Source organism: Otolemur garnettii, unplaced genomic scaffold (genome assembly GCF_000181295.1).
Source record: "Otolemur garnettii isolate 467f Iridium unplaced genomic scaffold, OtoGar3 scaffold00194, whole genome shotgun sequence".
NCBI lineage: Eukaryota > Metazoa > Chordata > Mammalia > Primates > Galagidae > Otolemur > Otolemur garnettii.
The window spans coordinates 433,439-456,776 of record NW_003852589.1 but is presented as its reverse complement, the minus strand read 5'-3'; the positions used below and the strand labels follow the sequence as shown (position 1 = coordinate 456,776).

Here is a 23,338-nt window from a genome sequence, read left to right as displayed (position 1 = left end):
GGAACGGAAAAACCACCACCACACGTTCTCACTAGGAAGTGGGAGCTAAACAACAGGGATGAACGGCCACATAGTGTGAGGAGGACCTGGGTAACTAAAAAGGGAGGTGAGAGGGACCACCATGTGCCCACTAGGTGCCACATGCACCAAAGGCCCTCACTTCAGCATTGCTCAAGTCATCCATGTAATGCAAACACTGGTACTCTCCTCAGTAATTTGAAATTAGAACAAAATAAATTACATGTAATTTCAAAATTACAAACATTTTGAAATTTAAAATTAAACTTGACATATAAATAAATGGAAAAAGCACCCAGGTTTGGACTCAGCAGGTTTGAGTCCAAACCTGGGTTCAAGTTCCAATTAAACTACAGCATTTCACTAGACCTTTCTGAGAATCAATTTACTCCATGCAGTGACTACCACCTATTTCATAGATAATTAAATAAAGTGAAAGGTTTGAAACATCTGTAATGCACTCCATATATGTAAATGATAACCTACAGTTAAAGCAACTGTATTTTAGATGCTTGCTTTAGCATAATACCTTCTCCATCTGACAGCAGCAGGGTGCTCAGCAGACAGGCGGACGCTCACCCCCTTTGAACAGCGTTACTGAGCAATAATTCACATAACATTCACCATTTAAAGTGTATAATTCAATTATTTTTAGTACATTCACAGTTGTACAACTATCACTGCAATCAATTTTATATTTCCATCACCTTGAAAAGAAATTCTCTAATCTTTAGTCCTCATCCCTCCACACTAAGCTTCCACAATCTAACTATCCACTAGTCACCTACTCTTACACGTCATATGAGTGGAATTATACAATATATGGTCCTGTATGACTAGCTTCTCTCATCGAGCATAATGTTTTCAGGTTCATAAATGTTATAAATGTATCAGTTCCTCATTTCTGTTTATTCCTAAATATACTCCCATTATATGGATATACTATATGTTGCTTAGTTAACAGCAACTAAAAAGAACTGGGTTGTCTCTACTTTCTGGCTCTTGAAAATAATGGTGCCATCAACTCTCATGTATAACTTATTATGTGGCCATTTGCTTTCATTTTTCTGGAGTAAATGCTTAGGAGCATAACTGTAGGATCACACGGTAAGTCTATGGTTAACTTTTGAGGAACTCTCAAACTGATTTCTATGGTGACCACACCATTTTACAGTTCCATCAGCAATGTATAAAGGTTCTAATTTACCCACATCCTGGCCAACATTTGTTACTGTCTTTGTCAGTATAACCATTCTAGCAGGAGTGAAGGGGCATCATGCATGGTTTCTGATATACATTTTACTGAGTATCTTTCATGTGTTTATTGTACATGTTTACATCTTCCTTGAAGAAACGTCTATTCAAATGGCAATTAAATAGAGAAAAAAATAATCTTTTCAACAAAATCGTTCTTTAAAATATTGGACATCAATATAAAAAAATTCTCTGCCTGTATCTTATAACACAAACAAAATATAACTCAAAACTTTTAAAAGAAACACAAGAAAAAATATTTGTGGCCTTGGGTTTGGCAAAGACTTCTAAGATACAAAACCAAAAATATGATCAGTAAAAGCAAAAATAAACAAGTTGGACTTAAATCAAAATTTAAAAGTTATCCTCTGCAAAAGACGCTGTTTAAAAGAAGAAAAAGGCAGACCACACACTAGGAAAAAAATATTTACAAAGCAATACCTGACAAAGGACCTATATCCTGAATATATATACACCTCTTAAAACTCAGTGATTGTTGTGCATCAAAAAGGATAATCAACGGAATAAAGATGTAACCCACGGAATAGAATATTTGCAAGTCAAACGTCTGCAAATATCCTGGCGGTCAATATCCATGGTATATAAAGAGCTCCTGCAACTCAACAACTAAAGAAAGAAGCAACCTGATTAAAAAATAGACAAAAGGCACTGCACACAAGGTGAATTCTACATTATGTATGTTTTCTCACAGTTTTAAAAACACCTATAATAAGAAAAAACCCAATTCAAAATGGACAAAAGATGTGAAAACATTTTACCAACGAAGATATGTGGGTAACAAGCATATCAACAGATGCTCATCATCACTAATCTGTAGTTATGCAAACTACTAAAATGAGATACCACCAGACACCTATTAGAAAAGCTACAGTTTTTAAAAAATCTGATAATATAGGTTGAACATCTATAATCTGAAAATCCGAAATCCAATATTCTCCAATGAGCATTTCCTTTAAACATCTTGTCAGCCCTTTCTCATAAAATTAAACAATTACCATACAACCTATAGCAACTCCACTAAAGTATTTACCCAAGAGAAATGAAAAAATTACATTCATTAAAAAACCCTGTAATTAAAGCACATTTATTCATAATCACCAAAAACCTGTGAACACCCAAATGTACCACAACTGGAGAATGAATAACAAGTCATTACACATTCACACAACAAAATGCTACTCGGCAATGAGAAGAACTAGCTGCTGGCACAGCAGCTGCATGGAGAAATCTCATGCACTTGGCTACGTGTAAGAAGTCAGCCTCAAAAGCCTGCGTATTGATTCTATGAATCCGTTTACATGGTATTCTGGAAATGCAGAAGTATAGGAACAGAAAACCTATCATTGGTGGTTAAGTGCTGGGAGAGAGGGGATGGGGCACAAGGGAAAGTTTTAGGGTAATGAAATTATTTTATATTTTAATTGTGGTGCTGGTTATATGACCACAAGTGCTTGTCAAAACTCAGAACTTTATACTAAGGATGAATTGTACTGAATATAAATTATATCAATAATAAAGGTATTAACAAAAATGTAATACCAATTAATCGATATCACAAAAATTAAACAGTCATAAGGCATAAAGTTATTTCATATGTTTAATCATATGTATGTGATTTACATATGCTACCTATCACCACATTTCAAACAAAAGGAGTCCATATTTCAGTTTTATAAATTAAAGGAACTATTTAATGATTTCCTTCAACAAAAAGCCAACTATATCTTGTCTGAAAACCACTGTTTTTTTAAATAATTAATTTACCTATTATCAGTATGTACAGATTTAAACATTCATGACATAATAAGGACAGGGTTCAGGAACTTGCTTTTCCAAACTCTTTCCATCTTCGTAATAATGGATACAGCTGGTATTAAAGTATATAACCTACATTTAAATATTCTCTAATCTCTTTGGGCATATTCTTTGAGAAGGAGAGTAATCAGCAACTAAGTTCCCTTCAAAGGGAGGAAAGAGAATTTGGGGAGGTTTGGAACTTTATCAATTGCCAAAACATGAGCTGGTGTCCTGAGTCTCAATGTAAACATGTAAACACCAGGCTTTAGAAGGGACTGACCTACACACCCACTTTTACAGCAAGAAAAAAGCATAGGCAAGATTCACATTCAGGGTAATGCCACTTCAAACAAAGTTCTCATAGTAGTAATCTCCCCTCCATTCATCTGTAATTATTTAAGTAGCAGCTTGGGGCCACAAATTTCAAATCATCAAGTATCTTTCAGTATTTTAATATGCATACAACCTGGCTTAATTCTGCACTTCACATTTAACAATATATGCACATACACTTACAGGTGGAAGCACTTTAACATTTACACTAACGTACACAGTCTTTTTTACAATCACTCAAAATTTAAAAAAACAAATCACTTTAAGTCATAAGTAAAAACAGAGAAATGCAAATCAAAACTACAATGAGATAATCACCTAACTCCGGTGATACTCAGTGCTATTAGCCATTAGTAAAATGTATATCAGAAACCATGCATGATGCCCCTTCACTCCTGCTAGAATGGTTATACTGACAAAGACAGTAACAAATGTTGGCCAGGATGTGGGTAAATTAGAACCTTTATACATTGCTGATGGAACTGTAAAATGGTGTGGTCACCATAGAAATCAGTTTGAGAGTTCCTCAAAAGTTAACCATAGACTTACCGTGTGATCCTACAGTTATGCTCCTAAGCATTTACTCCAGAGAAATGAAAGCAAATGGCCACATAATAAGTTATACATGAGAGTTGATGGCACCATTATTTTCAAGAGCCAGAAAGTAGAGATAACCCAGTTCTTTTTAGTTGCTGTTAACTAAGCAACATATAGTATATCTATATAATGGGAGTATATTTGGGAATCTCACTTACCATATCCCATAACCATATAATGGGAGTATATTTTGGATCTCTCTTACCAAAAGATCCCAAAACAACAGATGCTGGCAGAGGTGTGGAGAGAAAGGAACACTCCCTTATCACTAGTGGGACCATAAACTAGTAGTATAAGCTCTATGGCAAGTACTACATAGGTACCTCAAAGAACTACTGGGTATTTACCCGAGGTAAAAAAGGACATTTTATAAAAAAGACACCTGCGCTCAACTATTTACAGCAGCACAATTCACAATCACAAAGATGTGGCAACAATTCAAATCCAAGTGGCCATTAATATACGAGTGGATTGATAAAATGTGATATAGTATATGTATACCATGGAGTACTACTCAGTCATTCTAAAAGAATGGTGAACTAATACCTCTTTTATTAGTTCCTGGATGGAACTAGAGACCCTTCTTTAAAGTGAAGAATTGCAAGAATGGAAAAATCAACAGCAGATATACTCATTATTAACTTGGAAGTCACCAATCAACACTTATGTGAGCATGTATGAAAGTAACACTCAGCTTGGCACCTGTGGCTCAAGTGGCTAGGGCGCCAGCCACATACACCTAAGGTGGCGGGTTCAAATCCAGCCCGGGCCTGCCAAACAACAATGACAGCTGCAACCAAAAAATAGCCAGGCGTTGCAGTGGGCGCCTGTAGTCCCAGCTACTTGGGAGGCTGAGGCAGGAGACTCGCTTGAGCCCAGGATTTGGAGGTTGCTGTGAGCTGTGATGCCACAGCACTCTACCCAGGGCGACAGCTTGAGGCTCTGTCTCAAAAAAAAGAAAGTAACACTCACTGGAAATCAAGCAGATGAGAAGGGGAAAGGAGCTGGGTGACTTATACCAACTGGGTACAATACACATTATCTGGGTTAAGGGCACACTGACAACTTCGACTCGAACTGGACAAAAGCAATTTATGTAACTACAATGTTCATATCCCTGTAATATTCTGGAAAATAAAACTAAGATAACCAAAAGGATATATGAAGAAGTAATCATGTTCATTTTTGACCTTAATAAAAAATTTATTGTGACTTAATTTTAAACAAGAGAATATAGAAAATCCCCCCCTTTTCACTTCCTGACATCTGACTTTTCTCCTATTGTTTTCAAAAGCTGCCAGTATCCTGAGTCATACACAGATTATTTACTGCAACAGAAACTTACCCTGTGAAGTGTCACTGTGTGTTGTTCCCATATAGCTGTTTCCTCCATTGTTATGTTCTGATAAAGGAAAAGAAAAACAAATCATTCACCTTTTAAGAAAATGTCCTTAAAGAAACATACAGGAATATCCACCAAATACTTTAGCAAACTGAGATATCAAAGTTTAGACTATTAATATCAGAGATACTCGAAAGGGAGCTTTGTAATTATGGAAAGACTTTTGTTTGCTCTTGTTTTAAGAGATAGGAAACTACACACAGGAACTTCGTTTTTAACTTAATCTGCACAGATGCTGCTCTATATTCATTTCATGCAGCTGAAATCTGAATTTAAACTAATTTGTAACATTATACTTAACATCAGAAAAGGATAAAAACTGCAACAGCATTATTTAAAAATATTTAATGGCACAAAACATTTAAAGGTATTCCTCACATTCTGCAAAGGAAGGGAAAGTTAAGTACCTCTGAACACAGCAATTATAAACATGCGTGCTACAGAGACAGATGAGACCATTTTGATAGGGGTGGTCACAATTAAACACGACTACTCCACCTAGCTTTACTTCAGAATTACCTTCTCAAGCTTCGTTTATAAATACTAAAAAGCAGCTTTATCTAGTATCTGTTTATACATGTACACACAAAAAAATTTTAAAAAGCAAATGAACAATCTTCAATACTTCCCCAAGAATCACCGTAAGTGATATAAGCTCCAATATAGGCCCTGCTCAAACCATAGTGTAGTTTCACCTCCTGTCATAAACCCCTTACTAGAGTAGAAAATAAATTATCTACGGGATGAGTATTAATAAATTCAAAATAAATTTCTTTTAAATTGGGTCAACTGCTCTTGGAAGTTTAAATAATTCAGTCTCTCAGGTGGAAGAAGGGTAATTGGTGGGACCACACCTACAGTACATCTTACAAGGGTATATGTGACACTTACTAAATATAGAATATAAATGTCTTAACGCAATACCTAAGAAAATGCCATGAAGGCTATGTTAACCAGTTAGATGAAAATATTTCAAATTGTATATAAAACCAGCACATTGTACCCCATGACTGCATTAATGTACAGTTATGATTTAATAAAAAAAAAAATTCAGTCTCTCTTAATGTTACTATGTTATGGAACTGGGGTCCCTAAAAATGTATTTATTTACAAATACAATTTTTTTTTATTATAGAAAAAATTTTTTTTTATTGTTTGGGATTCATTGAGGGTACAAAGCATTAGGTTACACTGATTGCATTTGTTAGGTAAAGTCCCTCTTACAATTTTATCTCACCCCCACGAGGTGTGCCATACACTGTGAACCCCCATTGCCCTTCCTCCTCCCCTCTCCCCAATTATTCATTCCCCTACCTCTCCCTTGTATTAGCTCATCTATTGCCTTCATATTAGAACAGAGTACATTGGATTCTTGCTTCTCCATTCTTGTGATGTTTTACTAAAAATAATGTGTTCCACTTCCATCCAGGTTAATACAAAGGCTGTAAAGTCTCCATCTTTTTTTAGTGGCTGAATAGTATTCCATGGTGTACATATACCACAGCTTGTTAATCCATTCCTGGGTTAGGGAGCATTTAGGCTGTTTCTATGTTTTGGCGATTATAAATTGAGCTGCAATAAACAGTCTAGTCCAGGCGTCCTCAAACTACAGCCTGCGGGCGACATGCAGCCCACCTAGGACATTTATCCTGCCTGCCAGGTGTTTTTGCCACCACTGCCTGTCCTTCTTAGCAGCCGACTTGTCCCAAGGCCCGTAGTCTGGCCCTCCAATGGTCTGAGGGACAGTGAACTGGCCCCCCCCCTATTTAAAAAGTTTGAGGACCCTGGTCTAGTGCAAGTGTCTTTATGATAAAAGGTTTTTTTTTCCTTCTGGGTAGATGCCCAGTAATGGGATTGCAGGATCAAATGGGAGATCTAGCTTGAATTCTTTGAGGGTTCTCCATACTTCCTTCCAAAAAGGTTGTATCAATTTGCAGTCCAACCAACAGTATAAAAGTGTTCCCTTCTCTCCACATCCATGGCAATATCTGTAGCTTGACTTTGTGATGTGGACCATTCTCACTGGGGTTAGGTGATCTCTCAGGGTAGTTTTGATTTTCATTTCTCTGATAATCAGGGACAATGAGCATTTTTTCATATGTTTGTTAGCCATTCCTCTGTCTTCTTTAGAGAAGGTTCTATTCATGTCTGTTGCCCAGTGATACATGGAATTGTTGGGTCTTTTTTTGTTAATTGAGTTCTCTATAGATCCTAGTTATACAATTTTTGTCCGATTCATAATATGCAAATAGCTTTTCCCATTCTGAAGGTTGGTTGTCTGTTTTCTTTGGTTGTTGTCTCCTTAGTTGTATAGAAGCTTTTCGGTTTAATTAAGTCCCATTTGTTATTTTTCCTGTTGCAGCTGCCACGGAATTCTTCTTCATAAAATCTCTTACAAATAAAACTTAAAAAAAAAACATTTCAGGCCTTGGTGCCTGTAGCTCAGTGCTGAGGGTGCTGGCTACATACTGGGGCTGGAGGTTTCAAACCTGGCCTGGGCCTGATAAACAACAATGAAAACTACAATAAAATAGACAGGCATTATGGCGGGCACCTGTAGTCCCAGCTACCTGAGAGGATGAGGCAAGAGAATCACTTAAGCCCAAAAGTTTTACGTTGCTATGAGCTATGATACCACCGTACTCTACCAAGGGCAACACAGTGAGACTATCTCAAACACAAACAAACAAACAAACAAACACCATTCAGAATTATCAAAAGGTAGGCTGAAAGGGGAGAAAGCTGAGCATGACATTCTCAGAACATTTGTCATCACCCACTGTTACAAGTGCCTACTTTAAATCTGTTACCCTGCTGTCATTTAGGACCATGAGAATAAGTTATCCAGAGGTGCCATGAACCCATTTCTCCTTTCCCACAGCAACTTTAATTGACAATTAATGCCATTTTAGAAAAGAAATCCCTATGAAGAAAGCCTGCTTTCCTAAATTCAAAGCAACTAGATTAACTTTCCCGCTAGATGAATAAGAGAGTAAGAGAGAAAGGATCTCTCTGTTCACTCCCACAGATAAGAACTGCCAACCTCACCAGCATTTTGTTTCAATTTTCCAATCAAGTGCAGCAAAACCTCCCTTTAATGAGATCTCTGCTGGAAACAAAGATGTTTTGTTTTTTAACAAAAACTGACTGGGATTTAAACCATTAAAAAACACTCCTCTATCAACAAGAAGCAATAATGGTATAAGAAGATCTGCTAAACCAACAGTCCCACTAAAATATACATGATAAAAATATCAGCAATAATTAACAGTTTGTCAAATCTCAGATAACATTAAGAACGAGAACGGCTTGCATAGCTCAAAGCTCATCCTTTCTGGATCTACTTCATTAACCAGTGACATTGCTTAACTGACTTTTAATACTTTTCCTATCAGACCAAATTGAAAGTGATCTGATAATATGCATTTATTCTCCTTGCTATATCCCGTACTTCTCCCATGTATAAAACGACACAGTTTATCATCCTCCCTATGGTTTTTAATGAACATAGTTTTCTATTTTGTAAAAAGAATATTAATCAATTGGAAATTCACTTAATGGTGTGGGGGGCAAGATATAAAACTGTACATTGCCATCTTAATTCTGTCTAACCAGTAGGAAGAGAAGGCTGAAGGGATACATGAAGTGAAGAGAATGTAAATAACACTTTTTCCTTCAGGTGTTTTATTCTCTTAATTTACCACTCTCCATTCCTAATCTGAACAAACTAGCAATGTATTTTCAACCATATTATCAACTCGCATTCCTACTTGAAACTGCAACAACAGACAGTCCCCAATTTACAACAGGTCAACATAATGGTATGTCAACTTTCTTTTTTTTTTTTTAAGGCAGAATCTTACTATGTTGCCCTATGATGTCACAGCTCACAGCAACCTTAAACTTTTGGGTTTAAGCAATTCTCTTGCCTCAGCCTCCCAAGCAGCTGGGACCACAATGCCCGGCTACTTTTGTTGTTGTTGTTGCAGTTGTTTAGCTGGCCCTGGCCTCAGTGCATGTGGCCGGTGCCCTACCCACTAAGCTACGAGTACCACCATACTTTCTGATGGTGCTCATACAACCATTCTGTTCTTCACTTTCAGTATAGCATTCAATAAATGATATGATATATTCAACACTTTATTATAAAACAGGCTTTTATGTTAGGTGACTTTGCGCAATTTTAGGCTAAAGTAAAGTGTAAGATTCTCAGCATGTTTAAGGTAGGCTGTGCTAAGCGATTATGTTTGGGGTCAGGTCTATTAAACATATTTTCAACTTACGGTATTTTCAATTTACGATGGGTTTACTGAGATGCTGCCCCACTGAGCATTGAGGAACATCTGAACTATTTTTAATTTGACTTTAAAGAAAATCAAGTAATGGTCAAGTTTATTTTATAAGTTATTGTTAATATTAAAAAATGTTTATTCTACCACTAGTAAGAAATCTATACATTAAGGTCTTCATACACAGTTTCCAGAAAAGTGCAATTTTGTTCATGCAAGTTAAGGGGAAAAAAATTAAAATACTAAAACATAATTATTCTCAGCATTCTACATCCAATCAACATGGTTTTGGGGGAGGAATCAGAAAAGTGCATGACCAGCTTCCCAGAAGGGTGATACAACAGCTCACTGCTATGTGACAGTCAAACCCAGCTTCATTAGTCTGATTTACCTGAAGGGAGACCTAAACACAGGAGTGGTTAGTCAGACTTCTGACCAGCCACAAACCACTTTAAGCCATAACATAAATGAGTTACTATGTCTTACCACTCTTTTTTTTTTAAATCAACAGAAAAATTATTCCTAGTTTAAGCCATGGACCATGTCATCTCTCTTTACTCTCAATTATTTCATTTGTTTCGATAGCAAAAGTAGCAAAATTCTGTCCCTGGTTGTTCGTGTAAGCAGGCAGCCCTCCTGTGTTCTGAATGACCCCAGGGACAGACAGACAGACGGCGACCACTCGCCATGTGATGATGCAGACACAGGAAGTGAGAACAGCAGTCTCAGGGGCTGAGCTGTAAACTGCTTCCAACCTTGTTATATATATTTGAAAGTGATCACAAGTGAAATACTAGAGAGAAAACTAAAGAGCTCCTTCTAGTAAATCACTCACAAATGGAAGCTAATTATAAAACAGTGGTTTTCAACCTTCCTAATGCTGTGGCCCTTTAATACAGTTCTTGTGGGTCAGGACCCACAGGTTGAAAACTGCTGATACAAAACATTTATGTTACAGTATCACTAAATTTGTTAAGCACTATTTTCATGAGTATTCCATAAAGAAAAAAGTGTTCATTAACCTCTAAGGATTTTGATTCTTTAGAAAAAGCACCATTTGAAAGCATCATTCCTTTAAAAGAATACCTAAGAAACAAGTGGCCTCTGAGATGGAGCTATGAAAACCAGGGTGGGGTAGTCTGTCTTTTTCACTGTGAGCATTTTAATCATTTTCATCGATTACTTATTGAAATCAATAATTTTTATAACTTAATATTCTTATTGTAAACTTCCTTCTCATTTAAAAAATGCAGAATGAATAATTGCATAACTTGCACTGGGAACCTTCTATTCCCAAAGCATTTAAGCTTGCAGGAGACCAAAAGGAAAATGTATTATTTCTCTACGTGTGATTCTACCATTATCATTCCCTAGTAACTCTGAAAGATGCTATTAGACAGAAAATGAACTAGACTGGAAATAATGAGACCACAGCCCAAATTTGTCATTGACTGGAAATGTGACGTTAGTTTCCTCACCTATAAAATGAGGAAACTGGATGAAATTATCTCAAATAAAGAGACCTTTCCAGCTCCAAAATTCTATTAAGATTGCAATTACAACAAACAGGCTACAAATTCAATAAACAGCGAAGCACTGCAGGCATCCAAAGTGACCACAATGCATGGCTGGTGGAGTCCGAGGTCTGCGTACATTTCTAAGTCAGCATCAACTGACTAGAATCACAATTTCCAAAGAAGCAAAAAGCTGCATTTCAGAATCTGCCAAGAGTTTGTTTGGTTTCTTTGTTCTAAGCTCCAGCTGGCAAAGACACTACTCAGATCACCAACTCTGAAGGGCTTCCTGCCAATCCAGGCAGTTTCACTGTCCTTCAGGACTGATTACAAAGGAATGAGAAAGACTGGAGGGCACGAGAACTGATGAGACAAGACGAACCTACAACTGGGAGAAAACCAAGTCCAAAACAGAACATAGAAGGCAAGTATATGGCAAACGAAAGAACTCCTTACATTATATCTAAACACACAGCCAGTTACATTTTACAATCCTTATGTCTGTAACCTGCAAAGCTCATTCATTTATGCATCAAATGTTTTGTAAATACGGTAAATGTTCTGAAGCCCTATGGGTTCAAGAAGCAACTCAGAACACAACATAAATGGTATACAAGAGACTTCACGGAGGATGGAAGAAGACTACATCTGCTATGAAAAGCAGAGACCAGCTCCCCAAGGATGCAAAAAAAAGTGGGGAAAGACATTTCCGGAGAAGAAAAAGCACGTCAGCAAGACTGTGTGGTGCTACACATGACGCTGGCTGTGGTGTGACTTGAGTTGTACAGTACATGCAACAGGCAGAGGGTAAAAAGAGAAGGGGCAAAGGTACCAGATTACAACGGGCCTCGTAACCTAATGCCAAGGACTTTAACTCAATGGGGAAACACTACAGAATTTTAGACAATGAAATGACATAGTCAGAATTCATTCTGAAGACTGTAACACGGAAGACAAATTTGAGGAAAGGACATCAGTTAGAAAGTTAGAGTGTTATGTGAACTAGCTTGATGAAAGTATTTCAAAATGTATATGAAAACACTACACTGTACCCCATGTTTGCATTAATGTATACAGCTATCATTTAATAAAAAAAAAAAAAAGAATTCTAACAGGTTATATAGAACTGTGTTCTATAATATAACGTCTTTATGATCTCTTGTGTTTTGATGTATTCACCACACATCTTTACCTGCAATACAAACCACTAGCTGTATCCAAAGCAAAAAAAAAAAAAGAAAGTTAAAGTGAAAATGAGGTAGAGTTAAAAGTGGCCCTTAGGTTTCTGAAGTGGGAAGCTAAGTATAAGCAGGAGGAGAAAAAGATTACAAATTCAGTTTTAGACATGCTTAATTTAAGGTGCCTATGGGACTACCACAACAGAGATAGGGCAGTAGGCAGTTAGATACACAGGTCTGACGATCAAGACTGAGATCTGGAGTAGATAAGGACCCCCAAGAAGCACAGGAGATAGTAGTATTGAAGCCGAAAGAAAAGATCGAGTTACCAAAGGACTAAGATGACAGACACTGTGGACTACCAATATCTTATGGGGCGAAAGGAAGAATCAAAGAAATTTGAAGGCTTGGCGCCTGTGGCTCAACTGGCTAAGGCGCGAGCCACATACACCTAAGGTGGTGGGTTCAAATCCAGCCCAGGCTGCCAAACAACAATGACAGCTGCAACCAAAAAATAGCCGGGTGTTGTGGCGGGTGCCTGTGCTCCCAGCTACTTGGGAGGTGGAGGCAGGAGACCCGCTTGAGCCCAGGAGTTGGAGGTTGCTGTGAGCTGTGATGCCACAGCACTCTACCCAGGGGGACAGCTTGAGGCTCTGTCTCCAAAAAAAAGAAATGTGAAAAGCAGCAGCCAGTACAGATACGTGATAACCAATTAAGCTAAAACAATACTGTCCAGAGAACACACCAAAATAAAATGTAAAAACTTAAGTTCTCTCAGTTTTTAAGATTAATATACCTTATTTATCTGATATTGCAAAATATCACACATTTTATCATAAAATAAAATTTGCATGAATTTTAAGCTGTCAGACCTTAAATCTAAAGTATGAGCACCATCTCTCAAGCCACGCTGAATACCGTGATGACTCCCAGTACCCCAGCAGGGAATCAAGCAGTAAAGGTTGTTGAACAGGCTGGGGACCTTTCTGGTGCCTTTTTTTCAGCAAAGCTGCTCAGCTGTACCATTTCTGATTTCTTCTGTGCTCCATAATTTTGGGGTTTCTTGTTTTTGGCTTTTTTCCATCCAAAATAGAAAGCAAGATCACCTATTGCAATAAAGCTAAGCCAGGAACTTAGGAAGTACACCTAACTTTTCATAAATAAAACAAATGGCTCCTGCCCTTTACTGAAGTTTCAATTATATTCACAGCTATACAAACGGAAGAGAACAGCATACGTATTGTTATAAAAGACAGAGGAAAATAGATATATTTGGATTAACTTGAAGATCTGTCATTTAATTTCTCAAAATAGAGATGTCCAAGAGGTGGTAAAAAAAGATCAATCTAAAAGCCAATGAAGAGAGGTCTGGAGATACTCAGAATTCAATAAAATCCACTAACCACAAATAATGATCAAAATAAAAGTGCAGCAACTATGGGATGAAAATCTCCCTAGAAATTAAGTAAACTTAGCATTCAACATCCTATTATACTCAACATCAATTAAATTTATAAATAAATTATTTTGTCCACCTCTCAGTTAACAATTTAGAAGACGAATGATTAGGAAATACTAAAAGTTAGAAGACACAGTAGACTTGGAATATTTTGGTTGATCAAAGCTGGAAATTCGGGAAAAACTAAGTTCACAGGTAAGTTGCTAATATTAGCTACTGTCCTACAACCACAGAGAAAGAATAGCGGCTTAAAAGTTACTATTATGTTCACTATAAACACTGAAAATCCCCATTAGGGACAGATAATAACAAACACTATAGGAAACTTAAAATCTAGAGTACTTCCCAGTTATCAAAAATGAAACCATTTTTAGGTATGGAATTTTTCTAATAGCTGAAGATGGATAAAAATCCTTTCATTTTTTTCAGTTGGGAAGGAGAGGAAAGGGAATGGGGTAACAGGGACAAAGAGGGAGTGTCATCTCTCTGTGTCTATCTTTTTGTGTCGCTTTACTGTTAAAATACAGTACAGCCTTTTCACAAATCAAAAAAAGGAAAGAAAACCTATTAAAATCAACAAGGATATGGTGGAAGGAAAGGAATAAAAAATGGAACAATAACAAACATAACTATGCCACAAGTGAATACTGTAACCATACTGAAGAAGCAGGGAAGAAAAGACTAACTTTTAAGTAAATCTAATATTTCAAAATAAAAAGTCTGAAGAAAAATGTTATAAAGGTATATATAAAAATGCAGCAAGATACCAATTTTGTTTAACAAGCATATTTATAGACTCACAGGAAAAGAGCTCAATTTCTGAGTTGTATTTCATTTTTATGTAGTCTACAATTAAACACATGAACTTTATAATCCATGAAAAGTGGTAAATGTCATTTTTTAATAACAAAACAAAGAAGAGGCAAAAGTGATCTATATTGTTACAAGTCATAACTGGGGGTGGTGGCTCATGCCTGTAATCCCAGCCAAGGCAGAAGGATCTCCTGAGCCCAGGAGTTCAAGATCAGCCTGGACAACATGGTGAGACCCTATCTCTACAAAATATAAAATTAGCCAGGTGTGGTGGTGTGCATCTGCAGTCCTAGGTACACAGGAGGCTGAGGCAGCCTAAGAGTTTCAGGTTGCAGTAGTTATAATCCTGCCACTGCACTCCATGTCTGGGTGATAGACCAAGACCCTATCTCTAAACTTAAAGTCTGGGAATACTGGGTGGTGTAGGTTTTTAAAAATTTTTTTAAATATTAAAAATAAATAACATTTAAAGTCAAAAGAGGGTTACTTTGTGGTTGTAGTGAGTGCAAGGGCAAGGGGGGGAGCTTGTACTCCTGGGATACTGGTAATGTATCCAGGTGATGGGCAAACAAGTGTATTCACTTTGGAAATTCATCAATCTGCATACACCTATGGTTTGTTTAATGTTACATTAAAAAATTCAACAGAGTAGGGCGGCACCTGTGACTCAAAGGAGCAGGGCGCTGGTCCCATATGCCAGAGATGGCGGGTTCAAACCCAGCCCCGGCTAAAAACTGCACAAAAAAAATTCAACAGAGTAACTTGACTGTAAGGATTGTGGGTATCTTGACTACAAAGAATTAAAATAGATCAAATGGTTAGTTCTTAGTTCTTATGGAGTATATAGTCTAATGTGAGAACTAGATGATAGAGAAATTTCATGACTAAATATATAAGCACAGGCTTAAATAAGTACTATGAAGGAAAAGAAAAACAGTGCCATGTGAGAAACTCAAAAAAGCTAGCAGGAAGCACAAGCGCGAGGAACTAAAGAGTAAGTGCTTGAGAAGGAGAGAGAGCAGGAGGAGGAGGACGGGGCTGGAGGAGGCGGCAGGGCCACCGGTCCACTGAACTGAAGATTTTCATCTTTTGCTCTGGAGGCAACTGAGAAGCCTAGGAATTTTAGGATGAGTGTGTATATGTGTATGGGCTGGGGAGCAGAGGGAGAACCCAATCAAATTTTTGATTTTGAAAAGATTATTTTAGAAAAACAGATTGTAGGAGGAACAGGGGGTATGATACTAAAGGGCTTGTCCAGGAATCCAGAGGGAGGATTAGTGTGTGTGTTGAGATAAGGGGAGGAGGAATGTAAATAGCAGAAAAGCAGAGATGACACATGTGTGAAGATCTGAAGTTCTCAGCAGGTAGAAACTGAACAGAACTTGTTAATGAACCACTCACCACATTAGGTGGGTATCCAAACTGAGTCAGGTACACTGGATTTGGAACAGTCTTTAATCTCTATTGCCTAATCCATCAGACTATATCTCTTACTTAAAGCCACTGAAATAATTTTTTCCAAGTATCTCAGCCAGCCAGATGTGGTAGTGCACACCTGCAGTCCCAGCTACTAGGGAGCTTGAGGCAAGAGGGGAACCTGAACCCAGGACTCGGAGGCTGCTGTGAGCTGTGAGGATGATGCACTCTAGCCTGGGAGACAGAGCAAGACCCTAGCTCAAAAAACAAAAATAAAAAAAGTATCTCAGGAGTCTAAGGAACTTCTCTATTACCTACAGGCTGACCTCTGTACAGTAATAAATTGATAAACATAGGGATGCATGTATGTGTGTGTGCACACATAACCATAATCCCCATGTGTCTCTTCTCTGATAATAATATGTTTTCAGAAGGCACAACTAACATAATTTCATAGCTTAGTATGTGCTGAGCCCAGAACAACCCTAGGATGGTTACCGCTGCATTTTATATCTGCAGTTTTTTTTTTTTTAAATAGATGAGAACACAGCTATTAAGAGTTTGACCCAACATTCAGATTCCAATGCCTAAACTCACAAAGTGACAAAAAAATTAGGGTAACTCAGTGATCATCTTTTCAGTCCTTACTATACTTGATCTCTCTTTGTGCAGGATCTGGCCTACTGATAGGTGGGTGGTGTTTATATAGTGTACACTTCAGAGTAATTCATAAATGTACATTTGCTTTATGTACTTTTTATACACACTGTAATATATTTCACAATAAAAATATATAAACAATTAAACCAACTGGCAAGATTTAAATCAGGGTAATTTACATGAAAATCCAGATTTACAACCTCTTGAAAAACTGGAAGATCTGGCTTGACTTCCTCCAGGACAGCAATCAGCTGGAGCTGAGCAAGAACTGCTTCTTTTAAAAGCCAGCACCAGCTCTCCCCCTGCCACAGGACCTCTCTTTGGCTCTTGTGATTCATGCCTTTTGTCTGGTCTGATACTCACCTGACACCATTCCATGCTCTTCTCCGTGACGCTCATTTAGAACACGTCAATGTATAGGGGTGTGCATGTATGAGTTATAAAATGTCTAAGGACATGTGTGGCTAGCAAGTAAATTTGATCTCAGATCCTCACCTGTAAAACAGAGATAATAGTAGTACCTGACACAAGTACCTCACTGAAGTTTAAATGGGACACTTAGCTCGGTGTGCGTCACAAGGCCTCTCTCAGGATTAGGGTTACTGTTTACCCTGAACACGTTTCTCATATTTACAACCAAAATGTAAATCTACTTGCCATCGTCCTTGTTTTCTAATTTTATAGGTGATACAGCATCAAAATACATACAGGTTAGAACACCTTTGTTTAATTAGATATTCAAACACTTGTCACTGTTTAGAAAAAGAAAAATCAGTAAATAAGTCTTCAGAAGTTCCTTTACCTGGTGCTACCAGAAAAGATTCCCTGCAATTGTACTTCAAAAAGCAGAACTGTTTTTATTTTTGTTCAAGGAATGTATCTCTCCTGACTGTGGCTTCTAGTGATGTCATCAGTCAGATAAGTGACCATCTACTGAAACACACTTTAGTAGGTATATTTAAGATCACAGTCATAAAAGGTCTTCAAAATTAGGACTGACTTGCAGCTTAGCACCTTTCACAGCTGTCAGAACTCCAATGACTGGTCAATAACATTTGTCTAATTTTTGTCCCCCAGACAGACACATGTATATAGTATTTCTCTCCAAAAAGCCACAAAAGTCTAATTGAAACTATTTTTTCCCAAAGCTAATATGGCAGTAAGCCCTCACACAATGGAACACTATGAAGCATGAGAATACAATGAAAACTAATGAACTGCAGTTACCCAAACACAGATCATCTTAGCAAACACAGCGCTGAGCAAAAGAAGCCATATACAACAGAATCCACACTGGAATATTCTGTCTGTGCAAAGTTCAGAGATCAGCAAAACCATAGTGTTTACAGAGTGCATGATTAGGTAGTAAAACTATAAAGAAAAACTAGAAAATAGCTATCACAGAAGACAAAGTAGATGTAATCTTACAGGGAAGTCATGACCCAGAAACAGCACGTTAGGGATTCCAGTCCTAAGCATCACGTATGGTACTTTATTTGTTGCTGTCTATCTACAGCACTAAAATGCTCCATCAGTACAGCAATGTGTTCACTGTTCTATCCTCAGCACCTTCAACAGTACCTGGTATGCTACCAGGTATAATAAATATCAGTTGACTATAAAATCCAAATTGTTACAAATTTCCAAATTGTTAGAACCTAAATGCAACAGTAACAGTTACCATAGTGTTCATTTTCCATTTTAGTATATTCGAGAAGTTGTTTGTAAGTAAATTCCAATTACTTTCTCTCCTGCCAAACCCATGCAGAAAACACTTACACAGACATATCCGGATTCAATTCAAACAAATATGAAAAACAATTAACAAGGGAAAATGCAGAAACTCTTGTGAAAAACAGAAAGCCCAGGCTCCAGCTACAACTCTGCCACCTCTCCCAAACAAGACAGTACATGAGAATGCTGCTGGATTACAGGGTGACCATCGATTTGCTCATATTTATTTTTTCAGAATAAACAATGCAAATCTTTTGGTTGTTAAAAGAGTTACACATTTAACTAATGATCGTTACAGTATGCAGCAGCTGAAAACTATAAGCTTTGGGAGGACGTCGATGTAAACAAAATTTACTCAATTAAATTTGTCATGCTAACCAAAAAAAACTAGTCATTACCAGTATCCCAGATTTTATTTTTATTTTTTATTTTATTATTATTTTTTTTGAGACAGAGTCTCAAGCTATCCCCCAGGATAGAGTGCTCTGGCATTACAGCTCACAGCAACCTCCAACTCCTGGGCTCAAGCGAGTCTCCTGCCTCTGCCTCCCAAGTAGCTAGGACCACAGGCGCCCGCCACAACGCCCGGCTATTTTTTGGTTGCAGCCGTCATTGTTGTTTGGCGGGTCCGGGCTGAGGATTCGAACCTGCCACCTTAGGTGTACGTGGCTGGCGCCTTAGCCGGTTGAGCTATAGGCGCCGAGCCAGTATCCCAGATTTTAAAATCGTATGCTGAATTAAGTGTGCTAATCTTAAATCAAGCTTTATTTGTGATATTCCATTATAAGAAACTGTTGTACCACCCCCAAAGATACTAGTGACAATTCCAAAAGAATAATTTCTAACCAAGAAGAAAAATGAACTTTTTGATCTTTGGAAATGTACACTATTTTTAAAAATGAAACAAAAAAAATCTCAAAAAATCAAAAAAAATTTTAAATTATACCAGGTATAGGTATAATTTAATCTTATGTTCCTGACTAGTATCCACAGAAAGCAGTATTAGCTCCTGTTTTCACCTCCTTCTCTGGGCATGATAAAATAAAATGACTGAGGTCATTATCAGTGAACCCACTTTCCAGTATTTTGCCTGCGGGGAACAGTTGGGTATACAAATGAAACATCTCTGTAACACAAACTAATAAAAGCCTTCTCTTTAGATGTATCCAAAAGTAAGGAGCACCAAAGATTCAGCATCAAACACTACACATGTTAATAGTTAGGGCTTTGTTACTACATTTCAGTGATGTGTTTAATGGTACAATGTGGCAACATTAGTGTTCCTATGATCTAAAGCTGCGCTCTGTGTTATAGCTGATCATTCAACATCAGTTTATTTTTACCTATTTTGAGGACATAAAACTCCCCACCTATGTACTCTCCACATACTCCCCATTATTAAGAATTTATCTGTTCAAGAAGAATGGAAATAAAGCACCCGGCTAACCCATAAAGGAGCAATCTGACGCCAATCTTCTCTGCAATAAATAAATAAAGAAGCACACTAGGTCAGAGATAGCAAAAGGCCTATTTTTATTGCTGGCTAATACAGGAAACACTGTAATACACCAACTTTACAGGATTAACTTTAAAATTTGTAAACTATCCTAACATCTAGCTCTTTCTGCAAGATTAAACATTTTTAAACTAATAAGGGTTTTCAAGATCGGTTTTCAAAATTCAGAAGTTCAAAGAACATTCCAGTCAAATATTTCAGGAATATCATTTCAAACATAAACTATCCTTTCATTTTATTCAACATATGATCAAAACTTTGCTAATAAACAATAACTTTGCTCACTTCACTAGTCTGTCTTCAGCTACTACAGCGCTCAAGTACAACGCTGCTGAGTTCGAGGCCTAAACTGAGTGGGGAGTCGGGGGTGGCGGCACCACAACCACAAGACAGTGTGCAGTTCAGCTCTCATCTTTCAGGACAATGAACTGTAATAATATCAGGGCTATGTCAAGAAAATAGGGTTACATTTCCAAAATTTTCACCTAAACTATTAAAGACATTTTCCTTAGCAGTTTTATTCTTAGAACTGTACTGAGTTTATGTTTGGTCTCTAAATAGAAAAAAGATTAAAGAGCAAGTACAAGTCAGAGTCAGACACTGTTTCCACAATGGGGGGGACGGGGCAGTGGAACTACTGTAATTATTTTCCTTCAAACTGAACAGGAAGGAGAACTATATATACCACATTACAACCTTCAAGAACCGCCCCCTCCCCCCACTGGTTTGAGTTCATTATCTGTTGGTGTGGATGGCTCACAACTCACAGGACACCACCAATGGGCAGCCAAAGTCTTCCTTTCATATGAAATAAAACTTCACGAATTCCTAACATGAAAACACCAGTGTTAAAGAAAGAAATAAAAGACGGTCTTTCCTATACCGCAATGTAATTTGGGCCAAGATAAAACCTGGGAGAAAAAGCTCTGTGTAATTTGAAAGTAACTATCTTATAAGCTGTCCTAAAACAAATGAGTTGTAAAATAGTTAGGATTTTCAGTCAGCTATATAAATTACAGCTTTAGCCGTAAGCATGTAAAATGCCAAACACACCAACATGAAAAATTACTACACAAGATCATTAAAAGTTGGCAGACGAAATTAAGTGATTTCTCATGAAGCACAGTGAGCTTTTTTTTACTTTTAAAGCTGTATGATGCAAAAAACCCCCACTGATCACTAACTACCAAAATTAAAACTACCTTGTAACAGTCACTCAGAAAATAATTCCTATCTGTAATAACTGATTAAGTAATCAATTTTATTCATTAACTTGGCTACTTTCTGCAGTTTTTAACTCTCAAAAAAAATTCAGCTATTAAGAAAAGTTCACTGTGCCTGACTTGATACAATAAATCTACCCCTGAGAATCGTGTATGTCAATGGTAAACACAGTGTAATCATTTTCATACTAACTTATAATTAGAGAGATAGCTACAGGAAAATAACACACTATTCCTGAGACTTAACAAAAACATTTACGTATGCAACAAAATATAATAAATGTGTATAACACTACAACCATAAGCTGAATTGTACTGCTTCCTCTAACGGGAAACAGCTTGAAAATTCAGAAGTCACTGCAGCTTCCCTCAGCCACTTTTCTATGATTCAACCAATGAAAATGTTCCTCATCATTTTCTTACATAATTAAGCAACTCTTTGGTGAGACAAAGAACCACTCTCCAAATTTGTTTTCAATTTTTGATAACTGTGTATCAGGTACATTAGAAAACAAAATTTTGATTGCAAATCCAGATGCATATCACACATACAAAAACCTTTTTTCCTCCTTTATTACTTCTTTGGTATCATGACAGAGGAGTCTTTTCCAACCAACGTGTGTGTGTGTGTGTGTGTGTGTGTGTGTGTGTATGTATATATCTATATATATATATTTTTTTAAAGCATCTTACATTTTTCCCTAGATTTTTATGATTTACTTTACTTGCTCTATTTGCTCTTTTTCAAGCATTTAGAATTCATTTGAATTTGTAGGGGACAGGGCCTACAAAGCATAAAACACACACAAAAGAACAACCAACAGTCCTAGAACTATTTACTGAATAACCCATTCTTTCCCCCAATAATCTACGTAGTTTTTATCATATATTCATTCTTTTCTCTCTTGCTGGCTAAGTGAACTTAGGCAAGTTACTTTATCTGTGTTTCAATTTCCTCATCCATAAAGTGGAGATAACAGTAGAGCTCACTTCATTGTTACCGTGAGAATTAAATTAATTAAGCTCTTAGATCAATACCTGACATACATTAAATACTGATGATCATAATTATTGTAACTTTATACATGGAGTTCAAAATACTTTTTATATACCAAAGGGTAATATTTAGGGGTGAGATCTCCTGAGCTCTTCTAGTTCTCAGTGAATGAAATCTTGAAAAAAATGTTAACATTTTTAGAAAGCTCACAAATGCACGACTGTTTCTAGACTCTGTGGTGCCACTGTCTACCACTGAACTGATGATACACTACTTTAAATTACTGTTATTTTATAATAGATCAGGCTGATTTTTCCAATATTTTCTTATCAGTATATCCAGTGTTCTACAATACCACCCTGGAATTGTTATATTTGGAATTCTATTACATTTATATGTCAACTTGGGGGAAATTGGTTAATTTACAATAGTGACTCTTCCAATCTAGAAAGAATATTGTATCATCTTATTTATTTAGATTTTATATTGTTCAGTCAGAATTAAGTAGCTCACAAACATCTGTTATATTTATTCCTAGGTAGAGTCTTTTTGAATAAAGATTTAGTGGTGTACCTCAAAATTTAAACTGTACATACCCTCTAACCCATCAACTCCATTTTTAACAATTTGACATAAAGGAGTATAAGACTACTATTCCAACAGCAAAATCCTGGAAACAATTAAAAGTGTATCAATAAGGCAATGATGACCTGAAATGTAGCATCTTCATGGGACGGAAAACTACTCAACCATTACAGAGCATACAGAATCAGAACCGGCTGAGACAAGAGTTCTACAAACTACTGTGCTAAAAATGAAAAGCAAGCTGGGAAATTGTTTGTTTGTTTGTTTAACTGAGTGGGGGGGAACAAAACCATCACATATATTGAGGACAGCCTGACTCTTAGCAAGCATTTCAATCACCTTATGTGGCTTAGAGGAAACAGGTCATTGAGTATTATTTCATTTACAGCCTATCTTCCCTATGTAAGATTTTAAAGTTGCCCTATAATATAGTATTTTAAAAACTAAGCTTTCAACTCGTATTTTGCTAGTAAATATTTAAGAATGCAAATGTCCCTACAAGGTAACAATTAACTAGTAATACTTTTCTTTT

At 36.9% G+C, this 23,338-nt stretch overlaps 1 protein-coding gene across 5 annotated transcripts in view; it reads right to left on the bottom strand.

The window, feature by feature from the left end:
* The window catches only part of TJP1 (tight junction protein 1), a 100,245-nt gene that overhangs the window by 74,942 nt on the left and 1,965 nt on the right, over nt 1–23,338 (bottom strand). For all 5 annotated transcript variants that reach the window (XM_023507614.1, XM_012812194.2, XM_023507615.1 and 2 more), the window contains exon 2: nt 5,366–5,422. In XM_023507614.1, coding sequence (XP_023363382.1) covers nt 5,366–5,422 — 57 coding nt within the window. The remainder of the gene's footprint in view (nt 1–5,365; nt 5,423–23,338) is intronic.